Consider the following 15307-nt stretch of genomic DNA (forward strand, 5'->3'; position numbering starts at 1 on the left):
TTGACCTTCTTTACTCACTTGGAAGGCTTCCAGGAACCCCATAAGCAAGGTACCAGCCCGATTTGTCTAAGCATTTCTTTAAAGCTCTTTGGCCATATCTGAGTCCATGCATATTTCTAAAATAGGACATTCCAGTCAAAGCCTTGGTAATATAGCCAGTGTTTCCATCTGTATCCTGTTACAAGGAGAACAGATTTTTATTGAACTTACACAAATAACCAAGTATATTACCATGAAAAGAATACCGTAGAGTTTACAAATTCTGGAGGGATCAGTAGGGAGAAAAAGTAAATGTTTCATCTTTGTTTACAAAAGTATGCCCTACCAAATTGCTGTAGGTCATAGATCACTTAAGTGAAATGTTTCCCTAAATCAATGAAAGCAAAACACTGAGGAACTAGCAGTGTTTCACACAAAAAGGTCATGTAAAATTATAATCATCCTCAGTTCATTCAGCCCTATGTAATTAATACTAATTCTGCTTGAATCCGGTGTTTCCATTAGTTCTAGAAATTCTTCCTCAATTCAGTTTTAGGGCCTTGAAGTTATGAGAAATCTTTACCTGTTGGTGTACCTACCTGGGGGTCTCAGCCGGTTAAGCGGCTGATTCCTGATTACAGTTCAGCTAATGATCCTACCCAAGAGTCTCTCTCCCTCTGCCCCTCCCCCATTCTCTTAAAAAAAAGGAAAGGAAGAAATCTTTACTTGTCATAGTCCTTTCCACGAACACTTCTGTGAAAGCATCAGAATAAAACGATAACTCTTTGTAAGTGACAGAAGACTTAAAATTGCCCAGAGTTAAAGATTAGATGAGAGTTCATTGTAATGAAAATAACAGGAGACTTGGTTATTTTGTGATATTCACCATTTAAGATAACAGCTGGAATTATGACTGACAATATTGCATTAGGACATATCAGAACCTAAGAAGGTTTAGTATCACTGAATTGATAATGCTGCCCATGATGATGTAACATAACAAATAAGCCTAATTTGGGAACATCTCTCTTATTTTTAGGATTTTCAGGGATCCTCTGAAAAATCCCAAAGTTACTTCTAGGTCAAGAAGACATCATTTGGGGGGCACCTGGGTGGCTCAGTGGGTTAAGCCTCTGCCTTTGGCTTAGGTCAGAGAAGGCCTAGATAAGAGGTACAGAGAAGACCAGGTAGACCGTTTACATCACAGAGGCACAGGGCAAAGAAAGGAAAGGCCTCCAAGAAAGACTGGTTTCCCGAGGCCAAAATTTTCGCAATACTTAGAAGGCTTTAAAGAGATATGGGGGTGGGTTTGATGTTGGTTAAAAAAAAAAGAAAGAAAGAAAGAAAGAAAGAAAGAAAGAAAGAAATGGACTTCAGATTGCTTCTGGAGCCGAATCTCTTGTTTTGTGAAGATTTATAAGATGTGGACAGTTGCTTTGTGGACAGTTGCTTTAATTCCTCAAAGAATTGGGTTGCAACTTAAATGATATCTAATAAGTTGGTTCACCTATCCAACTGCATTATCCTCAGTTTGCTTCTTTATATCAGGGAGGAGCTTTCCAACTGAGATGGAAATCAAAATATTCCTGTTTTCTGGATTTGGAACTGTTCATCTGTGGAATGTTTAAGAAATCCTTTCACAGAGGCTTTAGATGCTGTTTTGTCCGGGTACATGGTTTCGTTTAGCTTAGGGAAGAAGGTCTAAGAAAAAACTTCCTATCAGGCTCTGATTATCAGCTTCTAGTTTGGCCAACTTCAGACCACAGAGCTATTTAAAAACTCCTTCTAAATATCTTGTCACTTTTCAACCAGGACATACAGTAGATGTTTCTGGTAGTAGTGAATAGCCCCCCTTCAATGTAAGAGGGGACCCCACGGGGGTATAAAAGGATACTTACTATCTTCCCAAGATCCAGAGTTACTCTAAGATAGCCAAAGGAAAGAACCAGCAACCTGCATGTCCTATTCAGGCAGAAAACCAAGCCAGATTCTTAAGACACAAGACAAGCAAGAAGGCAGTAGCTGTCCCTGAGAAAGAAAGGATCAAGAACCAGTGTGTTTGGGTTTGGAAAGAAAAGGACAGTGTGACATTTTATTTTTGTCTTTGGGCTAATGGGGTATTGCAGACGGTGATTCAGGAGAGGTGACTCTGGTATGAATTCTCACTTTTCTCTGGCTTCTACTAGTTTTCCCAGGATCCCCTCTTTAGTCTCTGGTATCTACCAGAATTTGGCAAGATTTTTTATTAATTTTGATTTTAGTTTTTCTTGGCTGTTTAAGAGAATAACATAGCACTTTATCAGAAAATCCCTCAGAATCCCACCAACTCTGGGAGGTGCCCATATGGTGAGGGGGAATCTCCTTCAAAGGCAGATATGGGGGTATTCAAGTTGATATTGAAGGATTTAATCAGAACCTTTGAGGACAAAATTTTTTATAATGGCCCAGTTGCTTACAAATGATATGCTGAGGTCTGGGCAAGTGTTTTGATGTTGTACTCCTAGGAGAGTGTAAGGGGGAGGCCTACGTATTGTTTTAGGTATCTTTTGTATCTTTAATCTTTCATTAGCCTTGGCAAAAAAAAACTGCAATGAAGCTGTTTTGGAATCTTGAAGCCTTTGGAAGCTTTTGCATACCAATTAAAATAGTTACTCCATTCTGTTTGCTTGATTTAGAACCCTTGCTTTTCAGTGTGCTTCTTAAATAAATGATCTTGTCTAATTGGAATATTCCCATATTGGCCATCGTAAATCTAGGTTATCTTTAGCAAGATTTTGCATTTTTGTAGATATCTATAGCTTCTGGGACTATAGTTCTTAGCCATAAAATAAGTAGATGTGCTAAAAGTTGGTGTGCTGAACTCCGGAATTTTTTTTTTTTAAGATTTTTTTTTTTTTTTTTAAATTTGAGAGAGAGAGCATGCGCGCCAACATGAGCCAGGCGGGGAGGGGCAGAGGGAAATGCACACTCCCCACTGAGCAGGGACCCCCACATGGGGCTCAGTCCCAGAACCCTGAGATCATGAACTGACCCCAAGGCAGGCGCTTAACCAACTGAGAACCACCCAGACACCCCTCAACTCTAGAATTTGAAGATCCCATTTCTTCTAGCTAAGCCTGTGAGTCTCCCAGAGCCAAATTAATAACTAAAGGGCTATGCTGCTATGTTAGGAATTTTGTGGTGTTTTACAGCATACCTTGTTGCATGGAAATTTTTTGAGGTTGGCAGGTAACCCAGTGTCACCGTATTGTCCGTTGTATGACCAGCTTACCCTAACACAGGAGTCTTAGGGTTAGCTGGCGAACTCTCTAATAGGTTTTTAATGCTCAGCCTGTGCCCATCAGTTTTGTAGCTTTTGGCTTCAGAGAGTCTCATCCGCAATAGCCTTTACCTTGTATGCACCTTAACCCGCCAGCAGGATCTGCAGTGTGACTAACCAGCGAAAGGCTTTGCGCCACCAACAGTTCTCACTGTGGAGCTGGGCACTCAGGGAACTACTGAACCGGCAGACCCCAGAGAATGGGAGCCGTGGCCCAGGATTCCCATCAAATGGGGAACTGCGGATTGAAGTGCCTACAGTTCCCAGCATGGTCTAGTCAAGTGGGGGACCATAGAAAGCCAGTTAAATCAGGAGCTCAACGCCAAGAGAGCAGAGCTCAGAACCAGAAGGAACTTCTTGTGGCCCTCAGAAATGGTGAGAAAGACAGAGACCTCAAAGGGTGCGCGCATACCACAGCTAGCTGTTTCTCATTGTCCTCGAAGCTGTCTGAAGTTTCCTTCAGGTCCCACCACTGCCACCAACCCTGTAAAAAGAAAATTCAACTGAGGAAGTTTTAAAGATCTTATTGGCTCTATTCAGTGATTCAGCCTCCCCCCATCTAGCAGAGAGAAAGGAGCTCTGAGGAGCTGTGCAAAGTGAAAGACTTATAGGCAGATGGGGGTGGGACAAAGAAGTTCCTGGCAAAGTGCATTATTTCAGGCAAGGTCACCTTCTTTGGGGGATAGCAGGGGTCTGTCAGGCAGATTACCTCACCAGTGCTGACCAGGTGGCTTCAGATTGATGCAAGTTTAAGATTCCACTCCTGGGAGAGGTTGCAAGTGTAATTCTGTAATTTAGATGTCAAGTCTGAGTTTATTGAGTGGACTTAGCACTAGTGACTCCCATTTGCACCTTATCTCTTTTTAAAACAATGTCTAAGTCTCAACAATCCCCCCACCCTCCCACCTCGTGGGCGGTCCCAGAGGTGAGGACTCAGCCTCAGGCCACATGCCCCACCTGTCTTCCCTGCCTTCAGCCGCCATGGCCATTCCTTGTGACTCAGGGACAAGGATGGCTTCCCCCTTCTCAGCGATCACCTCGGGTTTTTGTTTCTTTGATTCTTTGGATAATTTTGATTTACCATTATTTGATTTAAAAAGCCGTCCCTTTCCGTGTATTCATTTTCCAGCCTTCTTTTCTTTCAGGTCTTGCCCCTCTCCACCTTCTCCTGCTGTGTGGCTGTGTGACGTTACTCGCCCTTCCTTCGCCTGCTTCGCTCCCATCTCCGCTCCGTCTCCAGCCGTAGATGGCCTGATGACGCGCCGGCCTTTTCACACGAAATCAACTTGCTTTGTTTTTGTTTTAATTTGGTTTTGATTCTTTTTACTGTTGGCAGAACCGATGTTAATTCATGGGCCTTTTTCTTGCTAAATTTTGGGTGCCCTGGGGTAGGGGCTGCATCATGATCTGCTGAGGAATGAATGCCAGGAGCACGGAGGCTGTCATCCTCCAAGGTGGTGGTTGCCTTCCGATCACATCTGTGGCTCAGGAGAGGGTGCCAGGCGATGAGCTGTGTGATTGCCAAGCGTGTCAACAGATCGCGCAGGGGCCTCCAGCGTGGGGGGCAGAGGTCAAGGATAGGCCTGGGGAAAGGGAAGGCCTTGGCGCCTGAGCTGCTGCCAGCCCCTGCATGGCTTCCCCCTCCATGGTGGTGGGACAGGGAGCTCAGGGAGGGGAGTCAGGTGGACTGGGCCATCGTGCTGTGCACACAGCCTACGCGCTGTGTGGGAGGGGAGGCCCAGGGGAGGCTGGGATGGGCCAGGCGTGGCAGTGTGGGCTGAAGGGGCTCCGCTGCAGCTCAACACCAAGCCCGCCTCAGGCTGGGGGGGGGGGGCCCTGTCTCCCCCTCAGCAGCCTCGTGTCCTCTCTTGCAGGAGGTCCCAGGTCATTGAGAAGTTTGAGGCCTTGGACATTGAGAAGGCAGAGCACATGGAGACGAACTCGTCATCCGGGCCCTCACCATCAAGTGACACACGCCAGGGTCGCAGTGAGAAGAGGGTGTTTCCCCGGAAACGGGTGAGCGCCTGGGGTCCGGGGCCAATGCTGAGGCCCAGGCAGTGCCGTGTGCGGCCATGGGGCATGGTCAGCACATGGCCCCACACCTTCTCACGGGCCCCCCCAAACACGCACCTAGACGCACTGCTGCTGGGCTTCCCGTTCTCGTTGCCTAGTCGTTTGCTCGTGTCTCTCCTCTCCTCCAGTGAGTGACTTTCTTGACGTCAAGGCCTATCTTCTGCATCTTCCTGTCAGAACTTCATCCATTTCTGCTCAGTGCTAGTCTGATGAGCCTTAGATCCCAGGTCTTAGCTAGAGCTGCTCTCTTCCTCTCTCAGGCAGCCCAGCCATGAGGCTGAGCACCTTCCTTCCTCTTTCTTTCGAGTGGCGGCCATAGCCCTTGCTTCTCTACTTAGTCCCCGGGCAGATCCCTCTTCTGAACCCTCCTCCTCCTCCCGGGCAGCCTACCCGCCTCTTGTGGCCCTGCTGTGTCCGGTCTTCATCTTCCTCTCCAGCTTCTCTTTGGCCTCATGAGGTGTTTTGCTGCCAGCTGCCACAGAGTCTGGGGCTCTTTGTTCTGTGACCCCAAGCAGCCAGGGAATGGAGGCGCCACCAGGAGAGCGATGGTGGCAAGTGCATCTGAAAGAAAAGGCTGCTTCAACAGCTAGCGCGTCTTTGAACCCGCCGTGCGAAGCGGGAGGCGCTGGACGAGGAGTCCCAGGACGCTGGCTACGGTCCCCATGCTGGCCCAGACTTGCCACGGGACCCCAGACACAGTGCTCTCTCGTCCTCGCCTGGGAACAGTCTTGACCCTCCCACAGCTCTGGCTGCTGGTGTCCCTGTGCCCCGCCGGAGTGTACTGGCTTGTACTGACTGGCGGCTGCTCTCTGCCACAGGACCTCCCCAGCGAAGCCCCCACAGCGCCTCTCCCGGACACCTCGGCCTCCCCCCTGTCTCCACACCGAAGAGCCAAGTCACTGGACAGGAGGTCCACGGAGTCCTCCCTGACGGTGAGCCCAGGCGCCCGCGCACCGAGGCCTGGAGATGCTGCTCCTGCTGCTTCTGTCACTTGGGGTCACTGTCTGCTTATGTCCGTGCGTCCATGCTGTCTGTCCCCTCTGCACTGGCCTTTGTGTCTGTGCATGGGAAGCAGATGCTGTGTTTCTTTCCCCTTTCTGGACTCCATGGGCATCCTGAGCTCTGAAGTCCCTGGTGGAGGAGGCCACTTGGTCAAGGCAGCAAGATCCTGACTTCGGGGAACCAGGGCCACAGCAGGGAACCTCTGTTCTTGTTTTGGGTGCTTGTTTCAGCCACATTTTGTAGGCAGGAGCCCCCTCTTGCCGGGAGCCCTTGCCTTGTTTGTGGTGTTTTCACCACAGGAGGAGAAAGGCCTTGGCCCTAGGTCCTTTGAGCTGCAGCAGTGGGGTGTGAGTGGAACGTGGTCAGATAGGAGCATCGCTCCCTCCGGGAGCTGAGAGCAGCCAGCCAGAGGCCCTGGGAGTGGAGGACAGCTGCTCACTGGGTGACCTGGGGCTCCTCAGCCTTCTGAGAAGCCCATGGTAGGTGCCACTTCTACCCCTAGGGAGTGGAACCACCACCCACACAGCGACATGAGCCTGAGTGAGGGCAGGAGGGCTTCTTACCTGGAGGAGGTTTGTTTTTTTCTTGAGTCTGGGTGTGGCTCAGAGATTTGGAACAGAGACTCCCAGAACATGGGTTGCTCGTGGTGGTCCTGCCACTGTACACCCGTTCGCCTAATAACCCCTGAGTCCTTCAAGTACAGAAAGACGTCCCAGCCTGTTTCTGTCCGAGACGGTGGTAGGGAAGCGGAGAGCAAGCACACAGGGCGAGGGGAAGGGCGCTCCACATCTCTTCAGGCACTGGCTCCTCAGGTGTCCAGGCGTGAAACACGGGCCAGGCCTTGCTGTGCTGCAGGCGTCCCCGGGCGCCTCCTCCGGCCCAGGGACATGGGTGCAGGAGACCCCAGCAGGACAGCGCCCCCTGCTTTGCTGTCTGCTGTCCGGGGCTTGCATCTTGCCAGGAAATGGAGCCTAAAGCCCATCCCGTTGGATACGCAGCCTCCAGGCCTTCGCAGGCTTGCTGCTACATCCTTGCTCAGCACTGTACGTGGGCTCTGTTCTTCAGGCTTCCTTTCTCAGTCTTTCTGTGCCTTCTGTGAGAACTTCTGATTTCTTCTTTTAGGGTTCACTGCAGATTTTCCCCTTCGTGGGAAACACTACCTGACCCTCCCTCTGGGCCATTCTGTGCTGCCAGGCAGCTGCCGCGGACGTGACCAGGGCTTCCCTCAGAGCGTCCGGGCCGCCCAGCTGCTCCCAGGGCGCTGGGGCCGTGCCCTTCCCCTTCCGTCTTCGTCAGCCCGCCAAGCCCGACATCTCGTCCTGTGATGACACACGGGTCTGCAGAGTGTTTGCGGGCAGGCGGAGAAAGCCCTCTCCCTGCTGCCCACCATCTGGACAGAAATGTCTGTGCCTCAGCCACCCTTTCCACGTGACTGGGGTATCAGTGTGCTTTCTTCTGAACTCTTCTTTTCTTCTCCCTTTCCTAGCCCGACCTGCTGAATTTCAAGAAAGGCTGGCTGACCAAGCAGTACGAGGACGGCCAGGTGAGCACGCAGGGCTGCCGGGCCCCTGAGGCTCTTCGGAGCAAGTGCGAGGGCTCCCCGGCCTTGTCCCCGCCAGGTGTGGGAACACCGGCTCCATCCACCAGGGCCAGCGTGGCCTCTTGTCTGCTGGGCCAGGACGGCGGTATGGCCGAGACCTCCTTCTCCTCAGGGAAGTGGAGGTGCACAGCCTCCCCAGCCTCAGTTCTGCATTGGGGGGCAGGGGTCTCTGGAGAAGGATGCCCTCCTGCACCCCACAAGGGCCTCAACCTCAGGCCAGGAGAGCGTCCTCCAACTCTAGCTCCCTACCTGCTACTCTTTCCTCAAAGTTCCCCGGGAGCCCAGGCTTCCCAGGAAGCCTCTGGTTGTGTGGTTGGCTTGGGGTTGATTACAAGGCAGGACGAGTGGACAGCAGCCGAGGGCTTCTAGACTCTACCAAAGCCTCCAGCTCTGCTGCAGTCCTGGGAGGAGCCGGTGCGGTACATTCTGGCCTTCAGACTCAAGCAGAAAGAGCCCTCTGCAGCCGGACCTGTCAGCCCCACCTCGACCCTGCGTGTGGCTGGAAGGCCAGGCCTCCAAGAAGGCATGAAGGGGAGCCTGCTAGCCCATACCGAGAGAGGCCCCGAAAGCCTGCCCTCCCGAGCTCCCTTCCGTGCTTCCTGAGTGACTGTGCCGAAACATCCTCTTTTTCTCTCTCCTCCATATCAATCCCCCTGGACTTGTCTGAAGACTCAAGTCTCCCTCCTTGCTACTCACAGCGAAGACTTGGGAAGCTAGCTGGCTGGTTTGCTCCTGCTGGCTGCAGGTGGGCGTGCCCCTCTGGTTAGCCACCAGTGGCTGTGGCTCACAGCCAGCCACCTGAGGATGGAGATGCTGTTTCCGCAGCCACTTTTCAGCTCTGAGGGCCCAGCCCCCTGTCTGCAGCCTCTGGAGCTGAGATTAAGGACTGCGAAGCACTTTTCACCAGCCACACTGCTGTGGGTTACAGAGAGTCGTAGCCTGCGGCCCACCCAGCTCTCCATGCTGCCTGGTCACGGGAGCCGCAGCTTAGCAAGCGCCCTGGGGTCCTGAGTGCATGGCTGCCTGTGGCCGGGGCAGAGTCCTGTGTGTGTCTGCCACTCGAGGGAGGGGCCGCCTGCCCTCTGCTTTTCCTGCGCTCTGGGAGGTTCCGCCAGGACTCTGGCTGTGGATCACCGTGGAGCAGTAAGTGTGCTGCTCTGCTCTAGTTGAGTCTGCTTTTTCCCTTCCCTTTTAGTGGAAGAAACACTGGTTTGTCCTCGCTGATCAAAGTCTGAGATACTACAGGGACTCGGCAGCTGAGGAGGTGAGTGTCTTGGTTTCCTTCCCGGTTATGGAGACAGCTAAAGCGGTCCAGGTGGCACCCGGCAGCTCTGGCTCCCGGCCACTGCTTCTCCGGGCTCCAGGCCCCTTCTGTCTGTCGACTGGTGTCTACGTTGCCATCATGGGTTTCCCGGTCTAGATTTGGGGGGAGGGCTGAGCATGGTGTGACCAGCTTTTGATGCTGTCGTGACTGATTCTTCCTGAGACATTGGCTGTGTAGAGGCCCTGCTTTCGGCACGTAGGTGGTGTGTTTCAGTGGCTTCTCTTTTTTCTGCTCTTTGAAAAACACTGGAAAATGTCTTACTTTAAAACCGAGGATGAGCAGTTTTGTTTTTTCTACAAAAGATTTCATGGAGAATGGAGTCTCTTGAAGAAACAGAACTAAATCTTGTCTCTTATCTTTTGGACAAAGATGGGATGTGACAAGTGAATTTGATTGGCCCAGTAGACTGCCTTGATTCCTTGCTTGAAGACCAACCAGAAGGGGCTCTTCTTTCTTCACCTACAAAAAAAAATCCTCTCTTTTGAGCAATTTGGCAAGTCTGTGTTCCTACCTTTCCCCTTGCATTCCACTCCAGGGATCCTTAAGATACATTTCCACGAATAGGAAAAGATCTGTGCCCAAGATTAGGCATCCCTGCACTTTTGTCAGAGTCGCAGATTGGCGAGGATCTAATTATCTGTCATTAGGGGGCTCGTTATATGTATTTATATACCGTGAACCTTAGAAAAAGAAGTTCTTTATGGACTTCAGTGGAAAGATGTTGGTGATACAGGGGAGCTGAGGGTGGTGTGAGCAACAGGCCCTTAGTGCTGCCTGACGTCAGGAAACACAGAAGCATGTGTGGTTGGTAGTGTGTGTGTAGACCAGCAGTTCTGAGTGTGGCCTGTGGACCCCTGGAGGCCCTTTTGGGGGGCTGGTCTACCCAAAACCAAATTGTTACAAAATTAAGATGCCATTTAAAGCCTCAGTTCTTGAAAACTCTTATATATCCCATGATTCAAAATCGACAGTGAGCGTAAGTCACTTTTTCTGCATACTGGAGTCCAGGGTGCCTCGTGGGAAAGCACGTGCACCCTGTCCGCGCAGCTGGCCAAGCCAGTGGCGTCTCCTCGTGCAGTACCAGCTGCACTAGAGAGAGCTGCTGAGACACACACTGCTCACTCGCTTCAGGCGTTCGGCACTTTCTTAAAAGTGAACCAAGTGAATCTATCCCTTCAAAGAAAACAGCTGACGATTTGTTGCCAGTGATACAGTTTGAGCCTCAAGTGAAATTGGAACTTTGGAAAAATGTGTTTTCCCCATCACAGACTTGACTGCTTCCCTTTCCTTACAGAGTATCCTGACCATGTGGGTGCCAGTACTAACTTGTTTTGAGCTCATGTAATGAAATGTATCCATTGTGAAAGATACCCATAACTTGATGTCTTCCAAATCACCAATATGCAAAAGTTGCAAAATCACACACGAGTAAAGGTCCATTCATAGGGCAGCAAAAAACCATGGATTTTAATACAATAGTATGGAAAGTCCCTTGATGGGATTTCAGGTTTCGTTTTGCAGTTAACCTTTAAGAGAGTACAACTTTTCACAGTGCAAGTCAATCAGACCATCGTGCCGCTCACCTCCAACAGTGATGCATGTCCATTATTCCTCAACAGAGCCAGAAAAAAAGAAAGAAATGTCTTAAAATACATCTTTCTTTTCCAGTCTGTATCTATGTAAGGTTGGACTGTCTGCATATACAGTTAACCCTTGAAGAGACACAGAGATTGGGGGTGCCGTCCCCTTCTGTAGTCAAAAACCTGCATATAACTTTTGACTCCCCCCAAAAGGAACTAAGAGCCTACTGTTGATCACAAGCCTTAACATTTGCATGTTGTGTGTATTGTGTACTGTATTCTTAGAATAAAGTAAGCTAGAGAAAAGGCCATTAAGAAAATCCTAAGGAAGAGAAAATACATTTATCGTACTGTACTACATAAAAAAAAAAATCCATGTGTAACCTGGACCCACACAATTCAAACCCATATTGTTCAAGGGTCAACCATGCTTCGTTCAAAATGGTATATTGTATAGGATGAGCATAGCCATAGACGTGAGAATCCAGCTGTCGTTGGAAGCCAAGCATTTAAAGAAAGATTTGCAAAAATCCCTTGCTGACTTTTTAGAATATTTTTTTGTGAAAAAATAAAATGGATCATTTGTGTTCTTAAGTGAGCAAATATATTTACCTTCTTCTGCCTTATTTCTAATATGCTGAATATCCTCAATAGATAAAAGCCACATAAATGAAAACTCTTTGGGGGTCCTCAATTTTTAAGAATAAAAGAGAGTCCAAGCATCAGGTTGCAGAACCACTGGCATGGGCCATGTCTGGCAGGATGGGGACGTGGCATGGATGCTTCCATGCAGCAGGGATAGGTGGAATCCTCACCCATCAGCATATACTCCCATGAGCATAAAGCTAACATGGAAATCCGCTTGTCCGGGTGTAGACTTTTCCTTTCTCTCTGTAGGCGGCTGACTTGGATGGGGAAATTGACTTGTCTACGTGTTACGACGTCACCGAGTATCCAGTCCAGAGAAACTATGGCTTCCAGATACATGTGAGCCCGGGTTGGAGTTGGGGGACCAGCTGGGCGTGGAGGTGGGGGACACGGGCTCCTGTGGGAACATTTCTCCAAGAACCTGATGTCCTGGTCCGGGGACACTTGTGCACAAGCCTGACCTCCTAACTTGTATTAACCAAACCCAGGGGAGACCAGGGTTCAGACCCAAAGGTCTATGATTTTATTACAAGGAGTAGTCCAGGCGGCAGCCCACCGGGCTACTGGTCATGGCAGTCCCTCCATGCAGGGCAAGTGTGCAGACACCAAGGCCCGGGCGGAGATGGCACTGCTGGCCCGGCACCAGGGCCAGGGCATGAGCTTGGTGGCCCATGCTGCCCAGCTATGATGCTCTTCTGCCCTTGTCCCTACAGGAGGAATACACATGCTTGATAAGCCAGCGTGTCAGACAGTGGTGGAGTCTGGCTTTCCAGGCCTGTGCAAACACCCCCTGCCTTCCCCACTACCTCTCCATTTTAAAGAGCAGGTCTCTCTGGGTAGGGCATCCCAGGGGTAAGAAGTGTTTTCTCATTAAGTCAGCACCCATCACTGGGCTTGTTACAGCTTCGTTGTTCTAGGGCTTTCTTCTGTATGATGAGTCCATGGCCCAAACCGCAAAGGTGCCAGTCTGTCTTGAGAACTCACCTGCTCTTCCCATCACAGGCTACATTTCCGAGTCACCTCTGTTCCCTAGCTGATCTCGGCTGTCATTCGGACCCCTGTTCACTTTACTCTGGGCAGGGCAGCGTGAGCTTAGCACCAGTTCTGATGCTTTTCCATGAGCCCCACGGACTCAGAGATCTAAGCCAGGAGAGATTGCTGTCAGTGCAGGAGAGTGGGTCCCAGGAGGGGCTCAGCCTGGCCCACTAAGGAGCTTTAGGGTCTTGCAAGGTAAAGCTGGAGTGCTGAATTTGCCGTGTTCTTGCCTGGCCACCAGACTTGGGGGAACCTGCAAGGCGGCCGAATGCAGAAGCCAGGTGAGGGAGGCACTGTGAGAGCCCTGCGGGCCAGGGTCACAAGTCAGTCCCATCCTGAGGTTGGGAGAAGCCCTGGAATGTGGTGGAAGACACGAAGCAGTTGTGCCTTAGTAAGACACAACCAGCAGGACATGGAGCTCACTTAAAAAGGAGGGGAAGGTACAGGCAGAAGGCCAGGTGGTGAGGGGCAGAGGCAGTGGTGAGAAGAGCCATGGCAGAAGAGCAGCTGGGCACAGCTGTGGCCTGGGGAGGAGGAGGCAGCTGTGAGGTCTGCGCCCCAGAGCATGGTGAGCCTTGTGCTGCAGTCGGGCGGCAGGGGCGGCAGAGGAGGGGAGCCTCTGGACTTCGGGCCTGTGCTGTGTTGGAGGTCTCCCTAAGAATAGCAGGCAGCCACGGGCAAGAACGTGGTCGGGAAGGAGCTCTCTGCCCGTGAGAGATGAGCTCCTGGGAGAGAATGTACAGAATGCTGAGGTCAGACTGCAGATACCCACACTGGAGTGCGAGGAAGCAGAGGATGCAGGGATGCGGCGGGGGCTGGTTCCAGGGGCATGGGGAGGGCCGGTGCTTCAGAGAGCCCTGAGGCGGCAGCCCTGCCCTTGGCTTGCACAGAGAGGAAAATGGTGAGGGAGAGATGGGGAGGGACTTGGGCTGTGGGACTTCTCGACTTGGGGTGCCAGTGGGGGCCTGACATGGAGGATGAGGTCAGGTCCAAGCTGTGCTTTGAGCATGCTGGGCTGGCACGTGGTCTCTCGTATTTTGGCCCTTGGCTCTGCCATTGTCCATCCCAAAATCATCTTGGTGAATTTCTCTTCCCATCGGCTGACCAGCTGATGTGTCTCACAGGCCCGTTGGTCAGTAGCCTGAGAAGCCTAGAGAACAGTACTGACGCCCTCTCTTCTGTGACATGGGAGCCCGAGGTGCGGAAGCTGGGAGGTGCCTCCCAGGAGACATTTGCGTGTCATGCCCCTCCCATCTTGGGAGGTGCCTGGCAGTGTGGCTTAATGATACAAGGGTTGCAGCCCAGAGGCATCTCCCTTTGCTGGCCCTGCTACCTGGCTCCCCTGTCCTCTTGTCCGCCTTCTGTCCCACATAGTGCAACTCCTCCCCCCCAGCCACCACCAGCGTACTCCTCCGTCTTGACTCCTGTCCCACCAGGTAACCCGGGTCAGGGGCTGGCGGTCCAGGGATTGTCCTAGAAGCACCCCCTCCGCTCCCATGCCCTATCAGTGAGAGACTGTGTACCACCTCCTTTGCTGCCCCAGAACCTCCCTCTTCTGTCACTAGTACTCTGTGCTAAATCTAACTACGACTGTCCAGGCGGTAGCCCAGCAGGGCTCCCTGCCTCTTCTCAGCCTGACAGATGCGGCCCCCGTCAGGCCCAACCCACCCGCCAAGTCCCGTGCCTGCCACTCTCCAGGCCATCACCCTGTGCACCTGGTGTGCGTGGCTGTGTGGCGCTGGGCCTGGGATGGAGCTTTCCCCGGCCTGGGGGCCCCTTCCCACGGCTCCCCACACACTGGCTTCATTGTTGGGTCATGCTCCTTCCCCCAGTCTGTGAGCCCCTTCTCCCAGTCTGTGAGAGAGCAGGGCAAACCATCCCAGGGCCAGGTACATTGCAGGCACACAGGAAACCAAGGATGATGGCTGAGGCGACCACGGAAGCACATTTGCTCTTTCCTTTGCTCTCCGGCCCTTCTTCGAGGGGGACACACACAGTACTCCTACCACAGCCCCCTCCCTGGCTGCAGTTCTCCCTGCAGGATGTCCTTTGGGGTCAGGGAGGGGACAGTCCCTGATGACATATTGTCTTTTGTGTAGACAAAGGAGGGCGAATTCACTCTCTCTGCCATGACATCTGGAATTCGGCGGAATTGGATCCAGACCATCATGAAGCATGTCCATCCGACCTCTGCCCCAGACGTGACGAGGTAAGACAGCCGGGTGCCTAAGGGAGCCCCCTTCCCTTCCAGCCACCGGCTCTCTCCTTCGTGGGTCTGTGGTTCTTCTGACCCAGCACAGCCTTCTTCCTTCCTCCTTCGTCCCACTGCTGACTGACCCCACTCAGTCTCCCTCTGACTTCCTGGTTTTTCTGCCTCCGGTGACCTTTTCCTCCTTTAAGCCTGGCCAGTGGAGCTGTCTGTGCAAGGGACGTGTGTGCCCCTGTCGGGACTGAACTTAGTGGGAGAAGCCCCTCCAGCTCAGGCACTGGGCCTCTCTGATGGTAGGGCAAGGGCAGCCCTGGAGGCCGCCTTCACAGGCCACCAGAATGTTCCTTTTTATTGGTCTTTTTGCTCCACGCCTCCATCTGTTGGATTTCTGTACAACCAGGAAAAACTTCTTTGAGACTCAGTGCTAGAACCGGGTTGGACCTCTTGTTCTTCCCTCCTGCTGAGTCTCTGTGGCTCGCACACCTCATGACGTGCCCCGTGCCTTCCTCCTCCTGCCCTGAAGTTAGAAACCTGCGTT

At 51.9% G+C, this 15307-nt stretch overlaps 1 protein-coding gene across 7 annotated transcripts in view; it reads left to right on the forward strand.

The window, feature by feature from the left end:
- Positions 1–15307, forward strand: part of LOC111139264 (myosin phosphatase Rho interacting protein) — a 149304-nt gene that overhangs the window by 101458 nt on the left and 32539 nt on the right. For all 7 annotated transcript variants that reach the window (XM_022491493.1, XM_022491492.1, XM_022491491.1 and 4 more), the window contains exons 8-13: positions 5173–5314; positions 6190–6303; positions 7860–7916; positions 9169–9237; positions 11775–11864; positions 14660–14769. In XM_022491493.1, the coding sequence (XP_022347201.1) occupies positions 5173–5314; positions 6190–6303; positions 7860–7916; positions 9169–9237; positions 11775–11864; positions 14660–14769 (582 nt within the window). The remainder of the gene's footprint in view (positions 1–5172; positions 5315–6189; positions 6304–7859; positions 7917–9168; positions 9238–11774; positions 11865–14659; positions 14770–15307) is intronic.

The sequence above is a fragment of the Enhydra lutris genome, unplaced genomic scaffold (genome assembly GCF_002288905.1).
Source record: "Enhydra lutris kenyoni isolate GAN:26980312 unplaced genomic scaffold, ASM228890v2 scaffoldscaffold97, whole genome shotgun sequence".
Lineage (NCBI taxonomy): Eukaryota > Metazoa > Chordata > Mammalia > Carnivora > Mustelidae > Enhydra > Enhydra lutris.